Here is a 17,021-nt window from a genome sequence, read left to right as displayed (position 1 = left end):
TCCCTTAATGTACACATTTTTATCATGCTGTTTTCTCTAAGATACCCTTTTTGCAAATCATGTACGTCTATCTCTCTAACGTGCACATTTCTCTATGCACTTTTTGGTTGGAGAATTGCATTACAAAATACAGAGAATGAGAAATAAATTGAAGCACACCTGTATTTTGGTTGTCATATTAGTTAAGGACTTGCAAATTCAGCTTGAATTTCCTACTGAAATTGAAAACAAAGCAATTACTGCTGGAACAGTACTCACACTAATCTTTGAGTATCTCTATACATTTTTGGAAAAGGATTTAAATTAAAATATAGAAGATTAGGAGGAACCTGACCTAAACTATTTCTTCTTGCCTATAGCTGGTCGAAGGGCAGGCCCAATCCAACAGGAGGTTAGAAACTCCAGCCCTGCCCCCAGCCCTAGATTAGCACTGCAGATAGATTCTTACAAACTGAGATGTTAAAATTATATATTCAAAATGGAATGCCTACAAAATCAGAATAAAAAAAATAATCTAGAAAACATACTGTATACAAAAGTCACCATGCAATAAAATTCTTGTTGGGAGAATGATCCTGCTGGCCCAGTCTGTCCATTGGCTCACATGGAGCTGTTTTAGCCTCTGGCTTGCCACTGCCACCCCCAGCTTGCCACTGCCACCACCTGCTTCCAAAAAATCCTCTCTAATATACCAATTGGCTAACAGTGAACTATATTAGCTAATGGGTCGAGTTGCCCACTCAACTTGGTCTACATGCTGGCTAATCCAAAGTTGTATGAACCTATGAGAAGATCTGGTCCCCTGAAAGTCCCTTCCGTGTACACAGTTGCATTCGTAAAGGGGTAGACTGCCCCCACCTGAAAACTCCTTTAGCTCATTGATGGACAGAAAGTTAGATTAGCCTAGGGGTGGACCTGCCTACCCAAGACCCTGTCAGCCTCTGGCAAACTGAGGGACTCACTTGGGGGTGGAGAAACAGAAGCAGGCAGCCATAATTTATTTTTGTACCCTCACTCACCTCTAATCTAGTTGAGCCTGCCATTTGCTTAGAGGCTCCCCATTTGGGGGCGGGGGGGGGTGCAGCTCCATATATTACATCCCTCTTAAGTCAGCCCTGCTCTTGCCTCCATGGCAATATAAGGAGGGCAGAAACAGGAATGCTTGAATCAGGTCATTCCTGCACACCTATCTGTTGCTGCGATGGAAACTGCTTGCAAGTCCACAAATTCTTATGGGCAACACTGCTATTGACACGAATAGCAGCTTGTATGAACTCTACGAAGCATTCCAATATCTTCCTCAACCCTGTAATGCATCCCATTTCTAGCAGGTTGCCTACTCACATCATACACAAAAGAGATGTGATGTCTCAGTGTAGTGAAGGTGCTAAACTAGGACTGGAAAGACCCAGCTCTGGGTCCATCATATGCCATAGAAGCTGATAGGCCAGCCACTATCTCCTAGTCCAGCGTACCTCACAGGACTATTGCTGTAAAGAAAAACCTGGAGTGGGAAACGCTGTGTACTCTGAGCTCTAGGAGGAAGGCAGGATATAAATTTAATGAATAAATAAATACATCAATATGTTCTGTTTAGTTCAATCAATTCAACTGGAGGGAAGGAAATGCCTCCATTCAAATGTTTTAAAGAATCTTATTTAAACCTGGCAGTATTTAGCAGCAAGGAAAAGGATGAAGAGAGGGAACTCCTAGTCAGAAAATAACAATCTGTCAGACACATCAAAGCAAATCTTCCCATTTTTCTTTTTTTAAAAAACCACATTTCTGTTGAACACTGGTAACTGATAAATAGGAGCTTTTGCTTCTTTCTCCGTAAGACAGTTCAAAGTGTCCCATAAAGCAGCCTTTTTTCACGCCAGAAATTTTGCAGCCTGTAAAACCATCGAAGGTGGTAGGACACGCATCCTTCCTCAGGCTCTGCAGAGTTGACACCTACTTTTCCAGCATCAGGACAGAGATCAAATGGGGTCATCAAGAACTTTCCCATCTGCCTGGGATCCTCCTCTGGCCAACTGTGAGGGTGGTTGGCCTAACCCACAAAAAGGTGCCTTCCCAAACAGTCCCTGGCATGCTTTGTGTCCTTGCTTGGTCATCTTCCAGCATCAGGATTCGAGGTCTCGCGAGAGTCGCAGAAGTTCCTTCTGTCTGTCAATCACTCTCAGGTGCTGGATATAGGCCCAGGTTGCAGCTGGGCTTCGAGTACTGAGGGACTGTTCTGAGCCTGAAAGGAAACCAACCAGGGTTAAAGAAAGCTATCATCCACAACCGTCTGAAAGATGCAGAAATAACAGAAGACAACTAAATAGGGGATCATTTGGCAGAGTCTCCTAGCTATGTTGAGCAAGAAGTAATTAAATGGGCAGAAACTTCTCTTTTTTGGCTTCTGATGCAGATGTGGCCACTGGTATAATAAGGTCTCCCAAAGAACTGAGACCAACTTGATTGGCCTTCTGGGGGATAGGGGTGGCAGTCAAAGGAATATTTTAGAGCAAACTGGTGCATTAAGCCCCATTAAGCTCCCTAATGTTCATTAAGCTCAACAGACCTACAGTATTTTACTCCAATACTCTCCAATACTCCCTCCCCCAACAAACACATATGCTACTGAAAGGTGGTCATCCATTTTTGGCAGAAGAGCCTTGTGGCTGGGGTGGGGGGGATTTATGTGGCCCAAGGACAACAGGTTGCTTATCCCTGGTTGAGCTTAAATAGCAGTGGCTCTTCGAGATTTAGGAGGTTCGCCCACCTCCAACCCAGACATATAGATACCAGGGGTTGAATCCAGGGTTGTATATTGAGTCAGAATTTCATCACTGAATTATAGTCATTTCCAAGGAGTTTCCATGAAAACTTCCATTAGTACACAGTCCTTATGAAACAGCTGTTGATACATTTGCGGGGGTGGGAATGCCAACAGAAATTTTTGGGAAGAACAATAGAAAAAGACTGGCATGCAATGATTTGACAACTCCAAGGAAACAATGTCTATTCTCACACCACGTTTAGCATGAAACAATGTGTAGAAGACCCCTTCCCCACTTTGCTTGCTTACAGGTTGAGGTGCGCATTGCCCGAGCTTCTTCCATGAGGTGCTGGGGGCGACTTCGCAAAGGAGAGAGGGGAACTGAAGAAAGGGAGAAGAGGAGAAGTAAAAATGGGAAGTCAGAGGCTTGCAGATGAGGAATGTGTTATTTTCTAGCCAGCTGCTGCCAATCTCTGCTTTTTGTCACCCGCAAAGACATTTTTCTATGTTGCCACACATTCCAGCTCTAAAAGAAATGCCCATCTATTATTGTAATGCAAGAATCCTTATAAAGCTTCTAGTCAGGATACATATTTCTCCCTTGATGCATCCCTCTTACTCTTCTGACTCAGATCACCTGTAAATCTTCCCTTTTTAAATGTATGACTTTCTTAGGAATGGGCTGAGCTAAAATTTTAATCTTTATTAAACATAGACCAAACATTGACGTTACGAATTATTTTTTTGTTGTTCTTGTTGAAAACTGATTTGTAAAATGAAGGGGGGGGGTCGTTGTTCTGGAAGAGACAATCATTCTATTTCATCAGGCAACTCTATTTGTGCGGCCACCATTCTAGAATGCAACGTGTAGATCTTGCTTCCTTTGATCCTCACTGACAGCAATTCCCCCATACCCAGCACCCTTCTAGACTCACGGTTGGGATGACTCCGGCAGTGATGCACAAGGCGAACAGCTTTGGCCATCATGCGCTGTACAGGACAGATATGGGCTTGTGTTAGATTATTCACTTGTTCCCCCTCTGTTTTCTCTAATCAAGCTATTTGTAGACTGAAAAGCCTTGAAACCCAGCATGCATGCTCAAGGTGCCCTGACCTGCAGTCAAAATCTCAGAACGCCAGAGTATTTTCTCCAGCTGGTGAATAACATTCTCCAAAAAGGTATCACCTATTTCACTCACAGAATATCACTATGGGAAGTCTACTCCAATTTTCCCTGTCCCATCTCTCTACTCACCAGCTTCTCAAAGTTGACAAGGTTCTCCACCAAGGTACGGTTGCCCTCGTGAATGAAGGTCATATCTGCAAAGCAAATGCAAGACTCTCATCATTCATTACAAAAAAGAAATGGAGATGAGATACCCTTTGTAATTCTAGGACAGGCTTAAAATCTTTTGAATACAATTTTGAATAAGTGTTCCTTGAGCTTCACTTCTGATAACTTCTTAGATAAGAACATGTTTTCTGGGCAAAAATGCAGAATTAATTTGCCATCGGCTTCTTTTGGTTTCTACGTAGTTTCGTTACATTTCACATTTTAGAACCTCTGGACCAATTATGATTATTTTTAGGCTTTATTTCTCAGTTACTTAAAACTGCATCTGTGCACATTAAATAGGAATTCATGCTATTATACCTTTAAGAAGGAGGGGCATAAAAGGGATCATGGGTGGAGACAGTTTAACCACAGCCAGTCTATAAACACGGTGATTCCAAGAAGGATCCTGGAAAGAAAGAGGATAAATCAGATGGGATGTTTGCAGTCAAACATGCTTTAGGCAGACAATTGACCCCTCCAAAGCATTATTCAATTATGTGGCTTTATCTGGACTGTAGAGGATGAAGAATTAGTAGGAGTTGGGGGCCAATGACCATATTTAACATTTGGGGGTGGAACTGAAAGCTACAAAATGTGAACAGAGCTGGGCTTTGGGAGAAGTTGGTCAGTTTTGTTTTTAACCGATTCATCTGTTCTAGGGCTGATTTTATGGCATTTTCATCCATTCCCAGACTTCAGATGATACAATACTATAGAAAACTGGGTTATCAGATTTCAGTAACCATGATTAGAGGTGGATCCAAGGGCTGCAAAAAGGGGAAGTAAAGCCTCAAGCTGTCCACTCTTAGCTTCTATGCCTGTGGAAACCCAAAATTATATAATCTGAAAAAATTTAAAAATAGCTAAGTCTCATGAGATCACTATCTCACAGGAAACCTCACACTACAGTGCCAAAATCTTGCATAATTTAAATGGAGATCAAATGCAATTTGGAATGTAAGCGTTAAGTCTCATAATGTTTTGGCAACGTCATGAGATTTTGGGCAATATATAATAGTGAGGAGGGGATATTGAGGTCCTAATGCAAGACTGCACAGTGGCACCTAATCTCCAGAAATGTTTGCTGAGCTCTTCCATACATAATGGATCTTCTTCCATGACATCCACCTATTCATATCTTCAGAGGACCAGAAACAGATTTCCATTCATCTACTACAGTAATGGAGAGAATTCCTCAGCACATTTGAAGTTTTTGAGATTAAGAGCCAAAGAAATTGAGTTCTGATTGAATCCAACAGGGAGAGATCTAAATTTGACCACACAAATATCTGAGCTCATGCCATTGTGGGAAGGACCTCTAAAGGTATAATGTAAAATGGGAAGTAGAGGGGGGATACTATGTAAAATGAGAGAAGAAAGAAACTAACACTCCCAAAGGCAAATAGGACCATCTCTCCACTCACCAACATTCGTTCCATAGTGCCATACAGCTTTCTTGTCTTGTGTGGAAGCTTCTGGGATATGAAGAAAAATCAGAGGGAGACTTGTCAGAAATGGCCAATAAATTAGTGCAGAAAGTTGGGGAATTCATTCATCTTATATTTGTTCAAGTAAGATTTTGCACATGTGAAAGAGTGTTGACACATTAAACCCACAGGTAGAATTTTCATATATATGTAAAATAACATAAAACTTTGTCAGCAGTTCTCCTGTTACGTAAATCATCAAGAAAAGCTAGTAAAAAGGAAGATCCTGGGTAATTTGATATATGAATGAATGAATGAATGAATGAATGAATGAATGAATGAATGAATGAATGAGGTCAGCCTAAATTGACCAAGACTTATGCCTTGCTTATTGGGCATAAATTACATCCTATCAAGAAAGGAGATGACTGAGTTCTGTATACACTTTCCCAAGAACAGATATTTCTCAAGCTGAGTCATTTTTTCCTTTGAACTAAAAGGATGTGAGTTGTCTATGAGCCCTAGCTGCCAGAAGAATACCTCACCAATTTGTGCTCAACAAGCTATGGAAGAAATCTGCACTGTTTCTCAAACTGAACATCTGTATTGTGGCAGAACATGCAAATAATCCTTTTAGTGCCTATGTGATCCATTAATGACTAACAATACTGTGTGCTGAAAAACATAAAAAATGCAACATAAACCAAATCGTAGAAATGAACCACAAAAATGAGCAGCAGACTTAATTCTCCTTAAGGCTGATACAAGGTCCATTCAGTCAATAGTTCAAAACCTGGCTATTTCTCTGGGCATTGAGGCCTGGATTAATGGAGTTCCTATAGCAAGAGGGGTATGAATGTGAGCCAGGTCACCTATTCATGATTGTTTGCTTTTGCATCTGGATTGTTTTTTATTTGGTTGGGGGAGGGGTATAAACCACCCAGGTTTGCAATGTAAGTTAGGCGGTTATATAAATTCCCAGTGTTTCGGTATTTGCGCATATCCACTTGATGTTCTGTTCTGTCAATTTTTCTGCAAATTCTTTTTTAAAAAATGAAAATCTCCATTTGTTTTGGCAGCTTCCTCTGCTTAACACTTTTTATATGCAATTATTCCAAAGTATGTTCTTCTGTATCAACTTTCCCACAAACAGATATCTTTCCCAAATAAATACTGTTTCACACAATTTCTGAATCAAGAATAACAGATGCCATAGTACTCCAAAAGTTACCACCCTCCTTACTGCAATAAAAACTGCACGTGGGGATGGTGGATTTCTTCAACAACTCAGTTCAGAGTGATCCACTTTCCAAATCCCCTTAAAATGGTCATTTGGGCCCATTTTGAGCCAAATTTATTTCAGCTTGGGACTGATAAGTCATACAGTTGCAACACTGCAATCCCTCCACACTTTTTGACCACCACCTCTCTCTCTTGGCCACAAATCGAACATATTCCAGGATGTGGTAAGCCACAGTTTAAAAGCATGTAGAAATACTTGATTTATCCATTAGTTTATGATGTCAACTTGGGTTGATTCATTGCATCTAATATGAAACTCTAATAAGTAGATGTTTTCCTGTTTTGAATTCTATGACTTATTATCCTCCTCCCAGTTTCTAAAGAATCCAACTTCTTGTAAATTTCAATGGAGAAAGGCCAAGACTCTCCTTTCTGTGCATTCCTTACCCATTTGAGATACTGGAAAACACAGTCCTTCGCTGATTGCTCTCATTTCATTATTATCCTGTACTTTTTACCAGTAACTGACTGTTAAGACCTATTAATGAACCTCCCAGAACATCTTGTACACTACAATAGTACCCTTCAGGTCTGCCTCTTTTATCCCAAACTCAGTCTTATGGCTACACATATGCACATGCCCTTGACTGAAGATCAGTACGCTCCTTCTACCTGGGAACCAAGTGTAGCTTCCAGAGCGACACACATGGAGCAGTGAGAGAGGAAGAAGACACCCACCCACCTAACCAGCCAGATCAGCTGAATCAACCCAGGCAATCAATGGGGTGACAGATCATGCTCACATCCCATACATGCACCCAGTCAGACTATGATTGCTGTTTTGCACTCCTTCCAGGTCCCCATAAAATGCTAAAAGGTCTGGGAAGAGCCTTTTAAAATGGTATATAAAGATGAAGTTGGAAGATACAACAAAATGCTCTTCTGAACACAGTTTGATGTGATGTAGGTAAATAGTTTCAGACCAAATATTGTTGATTCAACTGTTTCCCCTTCTCTGGAGAGCAGAAATGTACCTCCCAGGTCCTCGAAAGGCGGCTGATGGCAGAGTGACTCAGGCCAAACATCACTGCAAAGAAGGAATTCAGGTTCTTTTGGTCTTTTAGGCTGAAACCAGAAAAATACAAACACCATTCAGACCAGGAGGGAAATCCCAGACAAAGTTGATTATAAATTGCAAACGTTTCCAAAGGGAAAAACAGGAGAAGCTCAGTTCCTAGAGCAGTGTTTCTCAACCTTGGGAACTTTAAGATGGTTGGCTGGGGAGTTCTGGGAGTTGAAGTCCACATGTCTTAAAGTTCCCAAGGTTGAGAAACACTGTCCTAGAGCATCAAGATCTCTCCCATGGAAAGAACTGTCTGGTTCACTTTCAGGGGTCTCCAAAAAGTAAATCAGGATCTACAGGAAGAGGATTTGATGCTTTAAGGGGGAGAATCATCCTAATGTTTAACAACAGCAATAGCACAAACCAGGGAAAGACAACTTGGTGTTTATGGATGACATCTCCCCTGCCACTGGTCATGCTGGCTAGGTTCCTGAACTATATTGCTTTGAATCAGAATGCTGAAAATAGGAAAGGTGAGGAGGAAACCAAAAATGGAATTTTCTGTTAAAGGAATATAAACTATTTTCTGGGGAGGAGAACAAATTTTGGGCTGATACAAAAAGTCTCCTGTTGCTTCATTGTTTTTGACTTGTCTGATGGACCTCAAGGCGTTCATAAAAAGGGAACAGATCTTGTAAGCCTGCAATCCACCCACTTCTGGCCAAATACTGTCATAGCTACTAGATTCTTACTGTGCAGCCAGCTTGATGAATTTGCGGAGCAGCTGGGCTCGCTTGATAACATCAGGACAAAGGCAGAGTTCAGTGGTAACCCAGAACTGCAGCTCATTGAAACGACGCAGGAAACGTTCCACATTAGCGGTGGTTGCACTGGGAAACTTCTGTGGCCCAACAACGTAGTAAATCAACTCCACCTTAAAAAAGCAGCACAGTCAAGGAATCTCCATGGAGCTCCAGTCTCAGACACAAAGCCTTGCCTCAATCCCCATGCTAACAGTCTAAAATCTCTGCTTGTCTTGATTTTAGATGCACAAAGCAATTGTCAGAAATCTCAGCTCAGTGCCAACAAGGATGGTTGAATAACTCACGGCAAGATTGGGAGCACCCATCCTTGTAAGCAAACAAAGTGTCGACACAACCTCCTTACCTGATGGATGCTTTTGAAGAGGTTCCAGTCGTGCTCGGTGAACTGATTAGCCAGATCCTTTGAACTCATGAAATCCAAACTTTCCCAGGAACCCATACTAGGTCCAAGCTGTTCAGGGTGAGGAGCCTTTGCAAATGGAAGGAGAAAATGATGCCATTTTTGCTACGTACAGATGCCCCATGCCTATTAGGTCCTAGAATGGAACCTTAATTAATGTTTGAACTCTAAGCTCAGCAACACTAGGAATGAAGATGTATGAATCCTACCACACCCAGTGTACACATCTGTACTACAAGCCTGAACTATCCTGCAGTCCCTTTTAGGAGCTTCTGATGTCCGTTTGGCATTTAGTAAACAGGACTGAACATCTTCGGTTAAAGAAAATGCTATCCTCCTTTCACAAATCTGTAGTCCCAAAACCTTACGCAGAAGACCAGAATCATTAAACAACTTCAATCTGGAAATATAAAATCTTTTATCAGTATCTTGGCTTCAAAGTGAAAGGGATACAGATATAGGTCTGCTGCTTCTTGGAGAATGATTTTTTCCAATAGTTAATTCTGAGTCTGATTTGGGATACTCCCTTCCTGTTTTTGGTATAGATTTTTCTTCTCCAACTCCACAGACTACCTCTAATCTCACACAGCTCAGGGACTACATCCCTTCAGTTCAGCACAACTTTTATATTGAAAAAAAACCACTTCCTATGGTTGTAAAATTTCTGCCAAATATTTTCTATATGCCAGGGTTCACATCTTTGATAACTGTGCTGAGAGGGTGGCGGTTAACAGTAAATAGGATAGGGTATTAAATAGGAAGAGACCTGAGAAATTGCCCCTGCACGTATCTACAAGGAACACTCACCACGTTGTGAAGCTCTTGAACACTGGCAGCAAAAAGTCTCTCGTTCAACCCCAGGGATGTAAACACACCAAAAGCTTCCATGGGCAATACAACTTTATCTGCCAGAATCAAATTTTAGAAAGCAGGTTGAGAAATACAATTTTCTCTCAACAGGCCACAAGGAGGCAGCATATGGCAAAGCATCAATATTAGCTGTATGTCAAGTCTCTTTGCTTTCCACAACCCTGCTAGAGAACTGCAACTTAGGACAGCACACCTTATTGCCACCTCTCCTTTCTGCCTCCAAGAGGCCCATTTCACATTCATGCTAATACATTTTTTTCTCCGCCAGAATCAAGTAATAGCTGGCCATACATGACATCTATTGGAATTTAAAAACAAATCCAAGTGGTAGATTTTCACTGAGCCTTCAAGGGCTGCATGTAAGAATGAAGGAGGTCAACATCTGTGCACACACATTAGGGTACCTCCACATTACCGCTTCCTTCCCATCCCCAATATAAGATGCATGGATAAAAGGGTTAAATTTGATTTGGTTTGCCCTTCCCCTCCTAGGAGGAGTAGAATACCATTTAAATAGAAGAGGAGAAACTTCTCTCTGTGGGCTGCTTTCCCCATTTAGACTTCTTGCTCCACAGCTTGACTAACAGCTGTTTGGCAGACTGTCAGGAGCCAGGTTGTGCTGGGGAGGAGAAGGGAGTCATGCCCTTCCCAGCACAAACATGGAAATTGAGGAAGTGTGAAGAGAGGGGGCTGAAGGAGGGGTCAGGAAAAGCCAGCCTGGGCCCCCATGGCAGACAACACAGGAGATCTTCAAGAGGAGCAGTTTGTCCTTATCTGATAGATGCAGATAAACCTACATGTGGCATTTTTGTTGTTTTTTGAAGGAAGCCAGACCATCTGAAGCATCAGAGAACAGAAACAAACAACAGCTGACCCAACATTCAACTTGATAGATGAATGTTATGGATAAACAAATTACAAACCACACAGTAACAGTGGTAGGTAAACTTACTCTTCTCCTAGCTCATTGTAGGAGGAGATCCATGTTAGGCTATGGTGGAAAAATCAGGGGTCTGGGAGCACCTTTTCAGACTAACAAGTTTTATTAAAAGACAGAAACTTTTAACTCACTTCATCAGATGCACACAGTGACTAGACTGATACAGAATTTAAAGTACTTGAAAATTAGAAGTGTGTCCCAGTGAATCAGATGCTCTACTAATGCTCTACTAACAGTCCTGTTCTTCTCCCAATGCTTCAGGTGAGATTCCCACCATTTTCTCTTTGAACAAGTGCCACATGTACATTGTTCCATAATTTATATTCAAGCGCTGCCTTCCTTCCTGATAATATTTTAAATATCAAAGAAATATCTCTCTCAGATTATAAAACTTTGCTAGAAATGTGGAAAGGGAGGCTTCAGGATGATTTCACGGGAACTAGCTAACCAGCATGATCTATCTTCCCTGCCCCAAACATTTCAGCTTTAATCCTGCAGCAACTCTTTCTACAAAGGTTTTGACACTACTGAAATGTATTTATGACTAACACCAATTTGGGTGAGACCCTCAGTAGCTCCTGAACAAGGTTCGTAGCCACCTACTATCTCGGGGGGGGGGGGGCAGGAGCATCCATCTCTCAATATTGCTACCTCTGACTTGATTTATGTGCCATCAAGTCATTGTCGACTCTTAGTGCCCACACATATACATTTTCTCCATGATGATCTATCCCCAACCTGGTCCTTCAAGTCTTCCAATGGTGCACTCATTGCCACTGCTACCCCTACCCATTACTTAAAAACTCCAGTAATGCCTCTGGGCCCAGAGTGAGGAAGCTTCATTCCAACAGTACCATCAACGGCTCCTGCTGACCACACCAGCTGCTGCTACTGCTATCACTACTGCTCTTTGCCTCAAGGTAAAGCAAGCAGATGGGCAATAGGGTAGGAAAATGTCCTTCAGCAGTCTCATGCTACTGGTAAATTCTTGAAGATGCTGTCTTCCAATGACAGACCTGCATGGACTGAGCACAGTCAGAAAACTTTCAGGCAGCCAACAGCTGTAAAAAGTTACATTTGTCTAATCCTTGGAAAAGGGCTGTTGCTGGGTGGGTCATGTGTAGCACTGAGGCGAAGGATCTCCTATTTACATGATTGGCATCTCCATGTAACTCCTGCAAACCTACCATGGCCTCATTATCTTCCCAGAGAGCTAGTACATGCCAGGTTACAGTGAACTCACCTCCTGCTGAATTGACCTTGACTAGGATCCAGTCTTTGTTCCAGTCCTGACAGTCTACTAATGATGCAAGGACTTCCTGCACTGAGGCATTCACCTGCAACAGTGTGGTAAGGCAGGAATAGTCTGGCCTATATATGTCATATGAAACTATAGAGGAAGATGAAAAGAAAAGGAAGGAATGTTAGCAAAGAAGCTGTGCCTTTGATATAGAATACAGGCTTTGCACTGTATAAGTCTCGATTAAATTCAATATTGTTGAAGTACCACATAACCCATCAAGCCAATCAGAACCTTGCAATCATCTCTTGGAGCCAAGCTCCCATATCGGCCATGGTATCCTGGCGTACTGAGAATTGTTCTGATTACACAATGGAAAATCAATGTCAAGCAGACTAGTGTGATCCATAAGCAGGGAAATCATGATGACCTTTGTCCTTGATTCGGATGGTATAACTGCTGTTCAGAAAAGGTTCTTCTTGGCTGGCAAACCAGTTCACAACATTCCTGGCCTGGGAATGAAAACAGAGGAGAAGAGACAGAAAAGCATTACCATGCAAGAAATCACAGCACAATAGAAGTGGATGCCAATCGCTAGTGCTAAAATTTAACGCGAGGGTCCCTTTCCCATGTCACTCACATCAGTCCCTTAAAGGTACTCAGTGCAAATGTTGGTGTCCAAAGATACTCCTCTCTTTCTGTCCCAATCTCTCTCTCTCTGTCTACATGTATGAAGGAAATTCAGGTTTCTTAGAAATTTAAGTTTTCAATCAAAGGCTAGCAAATACATACATGCTGTTTGATGAAAATAGTGGAAATGAGAATGATGGTACACAAAACAGGATTTACAATGGCTAGGAACAACAATGTGGTAAGGCAGGAATAGTCTGGCCTATATATGTCATATGAAACTATAGAGGAAGATGCAGGAGTTACATGGAGATGCCAATCATGTAAATAGGACAATGTGGACAACATTGTTGTCTCTCTCTTTAAATAGCAAGAAAGAATACGTTTTGCAAATTTAGCATACCCATTTCTATATCAGGGTTAAGCAATGTAATTCAGGTTATGGAATTTAGCTTTTCCTCAGATACCTTCTGGAAGATGTTGGAGCAGAAAATGTTGAGTTGCTTGTGCACATCTCATTTTCTCTAAAAGGAAATTGGGATAAATCTATCCCGGTTTCCTTTTCCTTTATCACTCTATGATAAGGGTGCCATAAGATGAAAGAGAGAGGAAGACAGTAAGACCCTGTATAATAGATTTATTTAAAGGGAAAAGATGCCACAATGAAAAGATGTGTTGTGCCATAAAATGAAAGAGAGGGAAAGACCACGTGTAGCAGGTTCAAATGTCTTCTGAGCTGCTTCTCCCCCTGAGTTCTGCTTTACTTCCACCAAAAAAGCCAGTGAAAATACTTAAGCAAAGTTGAGCTTGTCCACTTGGGAATGTCCCTGCAACTGCTGAACAGATGGAAAAAGGATCAGAAAATAATCAAATAACCTCTTGTTGGAGGCAAGGAATGTACCTGTAGCTTTGGAGATGCACAGTTGCTGCCATTTTCTATCCTATTCAAAGAGGAGAAAAGTCCATGTCAGATCACAACCATTACTCAGACTGTCAGAGGCCTTGCAGTGTACACAACCAGATACATTTTTGAGAAAACAGAGCAGCAATATTAAAGCTACAGGGATTCAAGAAACCCAACACACCACACATTTAACCCCACAGTCTTCTAAACATCAGGACGCTATCATTAGCCTCACCCAATTTTGATTAGGAATGACTACTGGGTGGTCCAGAGAACCTGCCTTACTTTGGTCCAGATATTATCACTTCTCCCCATGTCAGGATGGGAGCATGAAATTCCACTTGTGGGCTGGCAGTTCCCTCATCTTTTTGCTGTATGTACTACATTGCAGTGGCTTCTACTGAAGAGTGTTTTTACTGAGACTACTGTTAAAGATATCAGATTGGTCTACTTGGGTCAACTGACATTTGAAGGTAATTCCAGCTTTGTCAATCTGCTGCAGCACCAAGGAATCTGTCAATTGAAGATAATACTCCATGCACTGATAAGGTGGACCCTAGTCCAGGAAAGCTCATGACATAATAAATCCATAAATCTTTAGGGGGTCAAACAACTCTTGGGTGTGGACCAAAGATAAAATATTGGAAGGTCTCTTTGGGTGACTCTTGAGACCTTAGGATATCTAACTGCTGTTTAACAATAACAGCAAAAGTCAGCCTCTTTCTTTTCTGGAACCAAAAAAGATTGATAAGGGGACAGAAAGGAGAAGATGTTTGAACAGACTGAAAGCATTGTTCTAACAACAAGCACAAAATTAATGATTTGATCCAATTCTCTTTACGATATCTGTTACAATTCTTCTTCTGGGTAAAGAGTAATGGTGTTCCAGGACCAGAAGGTCCCACTAACGCACTAACTAGAAAATTGCTAATTAACATTACAACCTTTCATGGTGGTAGGACGATAGAAAAAAATGTCCACAAACAGTTTCTAGCTAACAACCAGTAGTGTTGATCTTCAGGCAAATCCTGCAGCAATATAATAGAGGAATCAATAGAAGAGAGACACACACAAACTCTGCTTCAGTAAGAAATTGAACACAGTCCCACAGCAAGCGATCAATAGTTGCAACAACACCATAAAACATCATCCATCTTTCCAGTAAGAAGCAACCTGTCCTGAGTAGAACAATGTCCAGACAGCCCCCTCAAGAAGGAAACTTCACAAGCTCCACCAAGAAAATCACTAATCTTCCACCAAAAGGAATACACCCTCCGATCAGTAATATCACAATCCCATTCCTTCTGGCAGATTTCCCATCTCCTAAACCAATGTCTAACTTCCTCGACTCTAAAAGGTACCTGCAATCCACTACTGAAGGATCCAATGCATATTTAGCAACTACGTCTGCTAATTCATTCCCCAAAATACCTTCACAAGAAGGAATCCATTGAAATCAAACATGAAAGTTTTGGGAAGAAAGAATATTACTCAGACTCCAAACTGCAGCCAGCACTGATGCCTGATTTGATTGACTGACTGACGGATTGAATTCATATAGCTGCCCACCTGCTTCTATAGCCTGTAAACCAGAGACGGAATCCCACAATATCACAAACTTCTCAGGACACAAATCCAGTCACCATTCCAAAGTTAAATAAATTGCAATCAGTTCTGCTGTCGTTACATAATCCCATCCATCAACTGAAACCGCTTTTCCACATTCAGGCAAGGAACAACAAACAGAACCAAACCCCTATCTTCATATACAGTATTTTACAAAAACCCAAATCTGGAAAAAGCTGATCACAGACTTAATAATTCCAATTGCAAAACAGAATTCTTCCTCGCATCCCCCAACAAAACCTTAAATGGGTGATAAATCCACACTGGATTCAAGGTCACCATAGAGTCTACTGACACCAGTTTCCTTAAAGGATCTAATTCAGGTCAAGAGGCAAGACTAATAACATGAGGATAGCAGCTGTCCAAAATTTTACCAGGATCACCAAATTCCCAGTAGGGAGTGTATATTCCACCACAAATGCCAAACATCAAGCACTGTAATCTATTCCATAGCATAATGTCAAAAAAACCTCTGCCATAAAGTTCCTGATGCACCACGAATAATACAAAGAGCCTTAGTCTGAATTAAATCCAATTTACGTGAAACTGTTTTAGAAGCCAAGGAAAAGACCTGACAGCCATAGTCCAACAAAGCCTCACAAAACACGATATATCAATAAAAGAGACTTTTAATCTTCTCCCCACTGATTCCTAGCAATTCCACACAATAAGTGAAGATATGGTTCATACCTACTCTCAACATACTGGACATGAGGAATCCAATTCAACTTAATCAAAAATTACATTTTAAAATTTAAATTGAAAAACTCAAATAATTTGAAAAGTATATAAAAACAATTCCAAATTCACCAGAACCCTCTTCCACCTAAAAACCATCCCCACAGTCTTAAAGAAAATCTGAAACCTTGTGCACTCCCCCACTATTCCAAATCACTATCTTATTCAATTGTTCTACAGCTCCTTGTTACAATTCTTTAATTCTAAGTATATATCAACACTCCTGAGTTGTTAGGCAAAGATTTGGTTGCAATTGTTAACTTGAAGTCTGCCCACACCTACATTCAGACTTCCCAGAAGAAAGTTGGGCTCTCTGCCATATGATTATCCTAGTCATGACCAGGCTCTTTTCTGACAACACATACACAATTATGCAGTTTTTGGATGATATGGCAGACTCACACTCGATTTCTCCGGCGATCCTGTATTTGTTCTCGAAGCAGGGGGCCCAGACGAGCATCCTGAGTTGTGCATTCTGACAAGGTCTGCAAGGCAATGGCCAAGACTGATTAGGAGAAGCAGCAAGGCTGGCTACCTTGGAGAGGAGCAAGGCAGATTGCCAAGTCCACAATAAATGAGAGAAGGATGCTAGTCAACCAATGTGACCAAAGGCTGCTTGTGTAAAAACACATACACGTGGGACACATTATAGTCTCTTTGAGGGCAATAATATAAAGTTGTGGTGGCCACACCAGTAAAATTAGGAGGGAGAATGGGTACTTCAGCCTTCCAGTAAGCTCAGTTGCAAAGATTGCTGGGGAAAGTGAGGCTTTGCATGCATGTATGCACGTGTGCTATGTGAATGCATGGACAGGTGTGTGCTCTCCCACCTGACACCCAGAGTCAAATAATAATAATAATAATAATAATAATAATAATAATAATAATAATAATAATAATGGTAATAGTAGCAGTAGCAGTAGTAGTAGTAATAATAGGGAGGAGGAGGAGGAGGAGATCACAAAATACAAAGACCTGCAAATAGAAACAGAATGACTGTGGCAAAAGAAAGCAAAG

General features: G+C 41.3%; 1 protein-coding gene across 4 annotated transcripts in view; it reads right to left on the bottom strand.

Moving 5' to 3' along the window:
• Nucleotides 1-1,536: 1,536 nt before the first annotated feature.
• RAPGEF3 (Rap guanine nucleotide exchange factor 3) overlaps nucleotides 1,537-17,021 on the bottom strand; it is a 61,464-nt gene continuing 45,979 nt past the window's right edge. For all 4 annotated transcript variants that reach the window (XM_088137925.1, XM_088137924.1, XM_088137923.1 and 1 more), the window contains 14 exons: nucleotides 16,407-16,489; nucleotides 13,638-13,677; nucleotides 12,537-12,618; nucleotides 12,110-12,256; nucleotides 9,864-9,961; nucleotides 9,000-9,125; nucleotides 8,585-8,766; nucleotides 7,804-7,894; nucleotides 5,525-5,575; nucleotides 4,419-4,506; nucleotides 4,020-4,084; nucleotides 3,700-3,754; nucleotides 3,074-3,145; nucleotides 1,537-2,242 (listed from right to left, as the gene is read on the bottom strand). In XM_088137925.1, the coding sequence (XP_087994051.1) occupies nucleotides 2,124-2,242; nucleotides 3,074-3,145; nucleotides 3,700-3,754; nucleotides 4,020-4,084; nucleotides 4,419-4,506; nucleotides 5,525-5,575; nucleotides 7,804-7,894; nucleotides 8,585-8,766; nucleotides 9,000-9,125; nucleotides 9,864-9,961; nucleotides 12,110-12,256; nucleotides 12,537-12,618; nucleotides 13,638-13,677; nucleotides 16,407-16,489 (1,299 nt within the window). In that variant the 3' untranslated portion in view covers nucleotides 1,537-2,123. The remainder of the gene's footprint in view (nucleotides 2,243-3,073; nucleotides 3,146-3,699; nucleotides 3,755-4,019; nucleotides 4,085-4,418; nucleotides 4,507-5,524; nucleotides 5,576-7,803; nucleotides 7,895-8,584; nucleotides 8,767-8,999; nucleotides 9,126-9,863; nucleotides 9,962-12,109; nucleotides 12,257-12,536; nucleotides 12,619-13,637; nucleotides 13,678-16,406; nucleotides 16,490-17,021) is intronic.

The sequence above is a fragment of the Python bivittatus genome, unplaced genomic scaffold (assembly GCF_059951505.1).
Source record: "Python bivittatus isolate LINGU-HERP-01145 unplaced genomic scaffold, Pbiv_v1 ctg000220_np1212, whole genome shotgun sequence".
NCBI lineage: Eukaryota > Metazoa > Chordata > Lepidosauria > Squamata > Pythonidae > Python > Python bivittatus.
Note: the sequence above shows the minus strand (reverse complement) of the source record. Positions and strands in the feature narration are given on the sequence as shown.